The 9,986-nt window shown below is 34.0% G+C and overlaps 1 protein-coding gene across 1 annotated transcript in view; it reads left to right on the top strand.

Annotated features, from left to right (window-relative positions):
- The first annotated feature begins 1,133 nt into the window (after window positions 1-1,133).
- The window catches only part of LOC112114669 (25-hydroxycholesterol 7-alpha-hydroxylase), a 20,859-nt gene continuing 12,006 nt past the window's right edge, over window positions 1,134-9,986 (top strand). The window contains exons 1-2 of the mRNA XM_026659703.1: window positions 1,134-1,231; window positions 2,746-2,939. Of these exons, the coding sequence (XP_026515488.1) occupies window positions 1,134-1,231; window positions 2,746-2,939 (292 nt within the window). The remainder of the gene's footprint in view (window positions 1,232-2,745; window positions 2,940-9,986) is intronic.

The following is a 9,986-nucleotide window of genomic DNA, read 5'->3' as shown; positions in this document are numbered from 1 at the left end:
TTACCCATGGACACAACCAGAATGAGCCCTTAAAGCTGTAATAAGAAAGTTGAAAAGGCCTGAGAATACTATAAATTACAAATTATGTTGAGTGGATTAAACTATTATAACAATTGGGCTAGGTCTGACTCGCCTTGTGCACTGTAACACAGAGATCACATCAATGCTAGTAAGTAGCTCTGATATATTGAATACAAACTTGGTTTTACTGATAAACTGGAAACTAAACAGTTCAAATTTGAATTTTTTGTTTTGTTTTTTAAAAAAGTCAGAGCAATGTAATTTTATTCTCTCAATGCTAAGAAGAAAATGCTTTAAAACCATTTATATTTCTTATATACGTATATTAACAGCCCATTTGGGACAACCTAACTTTAGCTTTTGTAATATTTTGTAAAGGCTGCAAAAAGTGAATTATGAATTAGGAGTTGAAAGAAATAATTAAACAAATATTAAATGTTTCTAGAGGCTTGTATTATGGCTCTTTCAAATAGCTTTAAAACCAACCTATCATTTCTAGTCAATATGCAGTGTCACATATATACCTGAAATCTTTATTACAGATGAGAACGGTTTAGGAAGCCCAAATCAGGTGTATTATACTGCTTAAAAGTTTGTGCAGTGAAGCATTATATTTTGGGAGCTTATAAAATATATATCGTGTTCTCTATTCCCTTTGCTATATGTCGGCAGACATCTATAAGTCATTAAGGTGACCTCCATCTTCCTAAGAGAAGTAAAGGTAAAAATGAAGACACATTTCTGTTATCAGTCTACTCTGGGTCGTAAGTTGAACTACCGTTATATTTTCCTCTGAAATACGCATAGCCTTGACATGGTGTTTAACAGTGTTAAGCTTATTGCCGCTGAGCTAAACATGTCTGAAGCAAACGATGACCCTCACGTCTTTGTGATAGCAAAATGTCTCCCTGATGTGATCCCACAGACTTGGAGCATTAAGTTAATTTTCCCCTGGATTTCTGAGCTGCATCCTTTTTACCCCGCGGAAACCTTGTGAGGAATACAGCTTTTGACCGAATGACAGAGCATGGAGGGTGAAATTAGATGCATTAAATTAAAATATGACAAAAAGCCTATCTAAATATTTGTCACAATGTTACTTGTGCGGCGTAATGTCCAACCCAGGAAGTGAAAGCAGGCTATTGCTGGGACTTAATAGTCTGAAAAAAATATTGGTAAACCATCCAGATTCCTTACAGGCTTTGAGAGGGTAATTGAGGGTATGGTGTAAGATGTCATAGTTCCCAGTTTGGTGATCCCTCTATCTAATCTCAGATTAGTTCCTTTCCTGTTTTCATTTTAAATAGAATTAACCATTACAAAGTTTTCTTTGGTCCTTGGCCATTTTTGTGCCACTTGAACAAATAATGCTGGTACTGGCCGCTAGAGGTTCTATGATACGTTTGTTGGTTAAGTAAAGTATAAAAGAGAAATACCCGGCACACACACACCCCAAAAAAGTCATAGTATCCAATGCATATTTTTAGACTACAAAAATTATTTTCCAGTTTGTCGTACAGCACTTGTGAAAGAAAAAAATATCCCAAGCTACTATATAAATAATTATTAGAAAAATGAGTGTGTTCAGTTAGTATTAAATGTAGGAAGAGATCAAGTCATATGGCTTATTTCATTCATGTGCATTCATCAAAACAATAGGTTTTAATTTTTTTAAAGAGCTAAATATCGAAGTGGCACATTTATCTTTTCTTTTTGATTTTCTGTTATAACAGGCTATGGAAAAATAGGAGACTATGATAGGGTTAACCCCACTACACAAAAATCCACGCTGTGTATGACGGTAGTAAAGCTTGTGATCCCTTGATCTTTGATTAGATTCAAGCTAGTAAATATCTTATGATTAATCAGAATGAGTTGTTCTGCATGTAGTATAAGTCACCTTCACAGATGGATTGTAGAATCAGTTGTTTGTGAATATTTGTTTTAATCCTTTCTAAAACAGACTTGCTTTATGTGCTCAAATCATATTCAGGCAACTAAATATCAGTACTAAGGGAGGAAACTCGCAGTTATGAATAGGATAGTAGGTCAGCATTAAAAAAGGAAAAAACTAACATAACTTAAAATGTCACTCTGCTATTGTTAAAATATAAGTGATACACAGAGTATGCTTCTCATAAGTTGGCGTATATAATTATATGGAAAAGCAGTTATAAACCATTCACATAAGTTGCTATCTTACAGGTAGAAGAACTGTAGAGACACACACACTAAAAAACTGTGTTAAGTATTTGGTTCTTATTATTATTCTGTTTTTAAAAAATGCTTAGTTAGAATTATAGCATTTTGGGGTGTAGGTAGAGTGTAAAAAATCTATAGGGCTACCCTTTTCTATGGTCTGTCAGCCTCCTAATTACTTAAATAATTGCCTTCTGATATAGTTTACATTGACATGCAAAATACTGTGTGAGAGATCTCTTGCAATGACACCTTCATTACCACATCTCTAAGGATTTTCTATAGAATGTAGATTTCCATAGATCATATATAACATTATGAGATTGATAGGAAGATATTGTGCTGTGTAGTAAAAGCACCTCAATTTCTGTCTTATTTCTCATAATCGCTACAGTGAGCCTTTTGTGCACAGAGGTGTGATTCGATTTAACCTGCCAACATATATGAAGAACTTTCTCTATAATACATTTTATATTGAGAGAATTATATATATATATATATATATATATAGTGCATGTAATCAAGTGTATATGAGTTGCTATCATGCAAAGTTAATCCCCTTTTTTCTAATGTTTTTAACAGGAGGACCGGAGAACCCCCATTAATAAATGGTTGGATTCCTTTCATTGGGAAGGCCTTAACTTTTAGGAAAGATGCTTTCAAATTCTTGATATCTCAGCAACGAAAATTTGGAGATATTTTCACTGTACACATTGCTGGTGAGAAGCATTTTACTATTTCTCTTGCCTTTTATGTCAATTAAATTAATTATTAACATTTTTATATTTTATTTAGAATTTTATTTATTGAAAAGCCTTTATCTGTACTTATGACAGGTCTAAGTTTTAGAGCCACATGACCAACGAAAATTACTTTGTAAATGAAATATTTTAATGTGTATTATATATAATCACAACTATAATTTTGTGTGTGTGTGTGTGTGTGTGTGTGTGTGTATACACACACACACACATATAGTGTGAGTTACTATATGCACACATATTATGCCAGCACATATAATATAGGTAAACAGAATATTTACTGTAGATTGTGTTCTCTATAGAAGTGAGAACTAATATCATCTTAACATTGCACAGGAAAACATTACATCAAATTTAGAAAATACTCATAAAAATTGTACAGAATATATTTTTTACCCTCTCTACATCTGGGTTGACAGGAGCACTAGGAAGTGAGTGACACACTGACTCATTGATACAATCAGGATTAGAACATGGAAACTTCCTGCCTAACCATACATCCTGACAATGGCATAATAATAGAGATTGAGATAATGATCTGAAATACAGTAACTTCAGCGCTTTATATCTTCTTAATTTTAGGCCTAATCCTGCTCTGGCTTACATTCACAAAAGTCGCCTTGATTTCATTTGGAAACTTTGGGGTACAGGAATGCAGGATGGCCCCTAATGCTTTCTTTATATCTTTAAAAATGTGTAGGTAGATAGACTCAGTTATTTAATGGGTTTTTTTCTTCTCTAACTTCTGTGATCCTAGTTCAAATTAACAGTTTTACAGTAGCATGAATTAACACTGCTATAGTGGAGGCACTCTCATTTTTTCTACTATTCCCATATTTTTAGGGAGTTTCGGACCAAAATGTGAACTTAATGAAGTCTGCTCTATAATCTCCCAGCAGCAGGGAAAGCTTTTATTTTTAGATATTTAAAATTTTAAATAAAAAACCAAGCCATTTTTCAACCAATTTCAAGTTATCAGGTTACAAACAGGATGCTCATTTTTGAAACTCTTTCTCCATGTAACCAAAAATTACTTAATTTTTAGATGTGCAATTTTACAAGTTGTTAGTTTTATTACCTTAATTCATTCCTTTTGCTATTTTGAAACTTAAAAGAAGTTCTTTCATTTAGAAAGGGACTACAGCACATGCACAGAAACTACTTTTGGTAAAATGTAATCTGTACGTACTATTGTTAATATACTTTCATAATGTATAAAATAATGGCTGCTTCTGAATGCAGATTAATAATAATAACTCAAAGCAAGACAGCCATTATGAATATACTAATAAAATTGGGTACAGTTGCACTTCAGAACTTGTGTGTCAATGGGACATTTCTTTCTCTCTCCCTTTTTCATATTTTAATATAAGAAAAGGGTTAGTGTGTTAATTTGTTAGTGTTAAAATATGTGACTGAGACTTAAATTAACAAATCCCATGTGATGGTAAAAATTCTGCCTTTAATCCATCTTCTCATCCCTAGATATTGTACTGAGGGATTCATTGATTAATGCAATATGTGCTTAAAATAGTGAGGCAAATAGAGTGAGTTACACAACTAAATTTGTCATTATTTTGGAATATCCCAAGTTTTGTGAATTTATATCCATGATATTACTTTAACATCACTTTCTATAATTCAGTATTGGAAACATTGAATACTGAGAGTTTACTAAAGAGAAATAGTAGCGAACCGTCTTGTTTGTTTTTATTTTGTTCAGGGGTTTTTTAAAGCTTAGTTAGTACTTCATATCATAACCTTAGATACCAAGACACACTGGATTTCATGATGTTTTAGTGATTTGACAAAGATGATGTTTGTGTGTGCAGCAAACAGAACTTCCCCTGTTTTATATGTACTATCATTACTTTACCCCCCTGGTGGGTGAATAAAGGTCTTGTCAAAAAATTCTATCAATATATATTGTTCTAATTATCAGTTCTCAAAGTAGTTCATTTGGAAAATGTGGAACGATGCTTGGAGTTTCTGGCATTGCCCCGTACCGGTAATGCGATTTCACTGATTGTACTTTCCCATGTGATGAGCAAATGATTGTCATTCCGAAAAGTCGCAAGGGACATGGATGTCATCTTAATAAAGAAATTAAAAAGCACATCTTTCTCTGAGAAACAATGTAAATTCCTGACCTGTCGCAGAAAATAGTTCTCTAATTGGTTTTGTGTGGTGGTGCAGCAGAATCGTTTTCCCCAAACGTCATACCGGCGAAGCACTACTGTACATCATTGTCAACAGTTCAGCAAAATCTTCCTAATAAGAGGACGATTACGTAAATGTGATAGTCTTTAAAAAAAGAGTTGTTTCTATATGATAGTACTTCCAAACCCAACCTTTTTACTTGATAAGGATCAAGAACAAATAGACAGCCAACTAGGTAAGAACTTTAAGATCCTTGAAAAGTCTTTTCATTGTTTTTCATGATAAGACTTTGTTTACTTTTACTGATACGTGATTAGGAACCATACCGGATGTTGTAGTAGTATATTTTTGACTGACCAATCTCAATTTTAAAGAAGAGAATCTACATCTTATAGTTGTTATACTAAGTACGTTTAGCCTCTTTAAAAGCACTCCTAGTACATTTTAAAAAATTAATATACATATATACCATTAAAAAACTTTTCAATCCAAAAATAGATGAAAAGTAATTTATCTTAACTATTTAAGCACCGAAGTCCATTGAAAATATTATTTTAATAACTTACATCATTATATATCATATGAAATGCTTGTCATTCATAATTAGCATTAAAAAGGGCCCAGAGTGCATTATTAGAATAATTTCTTAACTATCATACAAATACTGATTTATGTGCTAGGATTCACCAACAGTTGACAATTTTCATATCTTCTGCATCAATCTTTTGCTCTGAGGAGACTGTGTAAGCTGAACGGAGATATCTTAGGCATTCTCAGTAGTGGCTGTAATAAAAGCTGAAGGATTGGAAAGAGAAGAACAGTCATGTCCACAGATGGAGAAGGAATCTGAAGGCTTTTACTGGAACAAGTGAAATATTCAGCTAATTTTACTTGTTTTTATGGTATTAAATAGAAGAGTTTACTCAGCTTACTAAGTTAGAAGGAATTTGAGCATGATTTTACTGTACAGACATGTCTTCTCAAATGGTTATGAAAAAGGATTTTTAGTGTCCACAGACGTTGTTGAACAGCTACAAAGGACTTTTAAATTGTCACAGTGGATTCTGTATAAATGGATTTAATATTTAAAGCCACTACTTTGGAGATCTTGTGGTCTGTTATCCTGCACTTTTTAGCAAATTTGGGAATTAGCTCCTACAGCTAGTCAGATGGAAGCTGTGGTGAGCACCAAAATTTTGGTTTCTTTGTTTATGGTATGGGTTCACTTCTGAGAGGTAGCTCCTGAGGGTAACTGAAGTGGGGGGGCATTTGGGCGGCATGCCTATTAAAGTGCTGAATAATGACTCACAAATGTAGGAAGGCCTGCATTTGTTAGTGCCTGTTACCACCAGTACATAGACAGTGCTCTGTAGAAGTGAAAACAGAGCCCAATAGGGGAAATAAAATGATTTTTTAAATTTTTTTTTAAGAGAGAGAGAGAGAGCTACTTAATTAGCCCATGCAAAAAAAAATTATAATCCTAATATTATTTACAATAACATATAGTTGAAATCAACAAACTTTGGTGATTGGTTTTAGATCCCAAAATGCTGCTGAGGGATTGTATGTAGATAGAGGAGCCATTTTTACATTATTATACCAGGTAATTGACAATATGTTACAGACACAAGGTGGGTGAGGTAATATCTTTTTACAGAAGTTGGTCCAGTTTAAGATATTACCTCACCCACTTTGTGTCTCAAATATCCTGTGACCAACATGGCCACAACACTGTACACAAATATGAATACACTGTTAAACAGGTATAGCTGCTATGTAGTTCTTCTATGTGCAAGTAGGACAGAAATCACTAAAAGTTCCAGTTGCTAGTAACACTTCAACAGTTTTATAGCCGCAACTAGTGACCTATAGGTTTTGGTCTTTATTTAGAAAGAGATCTAAAATCTTAAGTTACTTGGGCATAGGTTCTATTGGAAGTACCTTAACAATCTGCACCATTTTTTTTTAAACCAGCAATTTTTGCCTTTTCTATGTATGGGTTAAATATCCCTCATTAGAATTTTGTAAATACTGTAACAGAGTTTTTGTATCATATATTTCTATAATTTGTTGACTTTTTGGCAGTGATGTGGCCTGGAAGCTGAATTTGACTTTGCAAAAATGAATTATATTTTAGCATTTTTTTATCAGCTGGAAAATAAGACTAATAGAAATGTTCATCTGTGGCACACCCTTAATGATAGAAAATTCTGAGTGAAGTCTTTTCTTTCCAAAAGTTTGTAATTACACTAACATTGAATGAATGTTGTTTTAAGATTATTTATTAAAATGATGTTGTTTGCTTGAAGAATAATTTGCTTAGAATCATGTTGCTTATTTTTTTAAAATTATCAGAATTGATGTGCATTTGCTAAATGTCTGATTAAAGATCACAAAGAAACTTGTATTTTGCATGTGATATAAGCAGATGGTGCACAGATGGTTTAAATTAATATTAATTAAAAAATCTTAACTTAAAATTGTTTACCCTGTAAACTCAAAGTTGGAAAGCTAGCTAACTTCTTTAGGGTTAATAGCGCTCCAGTCTACTTATTAAAAATCATACCAAAGGTTTTTTATTTCCAGCCCTTGATCAGAAAGATAGTGGCCTCAATAAAGGGTCTTGAGGAGAAAAGGTATAAGAACTGAAGTGGGGAAGAGTGCTGAAGGTTGGCAACACTCAGATCTCCAACAAAGATCTTGGGTATCCTGGAGTTGAAAAGTTAAAGAAGCGCTTATTCTGAGATCAAAAATGCATTCACGTCCTGCAGTCTAGTAAGGGAGACCTCTTATCTAATGATTGGAGCAAGGTCAAGAAGCCTCAGTACTGCTCCTGACACTGCCACTAGTCTGCCATGATTATTTTTAGACCAAGAAAGGAAGTAACTCTAAGATCCCAGTGCCACATTGTTTAATTAGTAAATTACATTATAGTAAAACAAACAAAGAGTAACTTTAAAACACTCAAAAGTGTTTCTTTGACAAAGACCTTGGACGGAATTCTACCTTGATATGTGTTTTGTGCAACCCCATTGATTCCAACAGGAATGTAAGAGTCCAATATATACTTATAATTACCACACCATGGTATATGTATCCACAGTCAAAACAGGAAATAATTATGGACTCTCACATACCACTATATGTTACCGAGGGGTAATTGCTGACTTTTAAATAGTGGCTACTTTATGTACACAGAGCCAAATTCTCTCCTCAATTACACATGTGCAGCTCCCATTAAAGTCAAAAGGAGTTTCACCCTTTCAGCAGGGCAGAATTAGACCTCAGATCTTGTAAGGATTGTTCCTTTTCTTCTTTTATAGTATGGATATTTCACTGAATATATGTACATTTTAATGATTTTTTTTTCTAATGTGTGCACAAGTTAAGACTCACAAACCTTTACTGTAAATTTAAACTTATCATGGGCCCAGCTATAGTAAATTCAGAATTATTTATTTTGGGAGCATTATTTTTTTTGATCCCTGACAAATGACCAGCAGTTTGACGTACCAGAATTGCTTTACTAGTAATTGACTTTCGGGGGAAAGAAGCTACAAAATTAACCCTAAAAACATCTCACACAGAAAAATAAATGGAACATTTTAAAAGGAAGTAAAAATTAATGTGAATTCTCTCTGTAATGTTGCTATCAGGTCAGCACTATCTCTTTTGATTACGAATGTAAGAAAGGGTAATAGAGTATGTTGTTAGTGCATTCTGATGCGATAATATTGGGTTCTCTTTCTTTGGGGTTAGCTTAAAATCAAGATAGGATAGCATACTTCCAAAAATACTTTTCCATTGTTTTAAAATGATGGTATATTGCATAGCAAACTATTTTTTAAAATAAACCACCAGGTTATAATTTGTTGATACTATAATAAAGCTGCATCATCCTGTTAAATTTAAAAAAGTCAGGAAAACATGGAAGAAGTAAACAAGACTGAAAAAGTATTTTAGTTGTCATGTTTTCTTTGGGCTATGGGAAGCCTCATGGACCCTGATCCTACAATAGACTTTCATGTAGATGGACCCCTGTGCTCATGGTAACCCCCATTGATTTCAGTGGGCTCTATATAATCATAGAAATGTAGGTCATCTAGTCCAGAAGCCATCTAGTTCAGCCCATTACACTGAGGCAGGACCAAGTATATGCCGGAAGGTGTGCAGAGCTCATTGTAAAATTGAAGCCTTGGTTGTTGGGACTAACCTGGTCCACATAATTTATTCTCTTCTGCTTGAAGAAAAGCAGCATGCTGATATGTTAGCATATTTCCCACTTCAACCCCTCTCAAGCTATTGATATATTGCCCTTTCATATGGAACTATTTGTTTGTTCCTTTTTTGCCATTAAAAGATATCTAAAGAAGTATAATTTTCAAAGTGCTTTTGAAAAGCATAATAAAGCTATATTGTATTTTTCATGAGTTTTGCCAAGTTAGTAAATGATTCATATGACTCCAAAGTACCATGATTATGTCACCCTCTACTGTTGTCAAAACAATAGCTCGATCTACACTTGACCTCCCTCATTCTAGTCTACTACAAAAATAAAGTCTCTGACTTTTTTAAAAAACTAATTATTGTAATTTCTCTCTCTCTCTTTTTACAACCAACTTTTGAAGATTTCTATGTGCTTATCACTTGAAACGCTTGGGGGGAATGGCTTAAATCAGTGGTTCCCAAACTTGTTCCGCCGCTTGTGCAGGGAAAGCCCCTGGCGGGCTGGGCCGGTTTGTTTACCTGTCCCGTCCGCAGGTTCGGCCGATCGTGGCTCCCAGTGGCCGCAGTTCGCTGCTCCAGGCCAATGGGAGCTGCTGGAAGTGGCATGGGCCGAGGGAC

Source organism: Terrapene carolina, unplaced genomic scaffold (assembly GCF_002925995.2).
Source record: "Terrapene carolina triunguis isolate 2854851 unplaced genomic scaffold, T_m_triunguis-2.0 Scaffold58, whole genome shotgun sequence".
In the NCBI taxonomy this organism is placed as follows: Eukaryota; Metazoa; Chordata; order Testudines; family Emydidae; genus Terrapene; species Terrapene triunguis.
The sequence above is the reverse complement of the archived record's forward strand: the minus strand, read 5'-3'. Positions and strand labels throughout refer to the sequence as shown.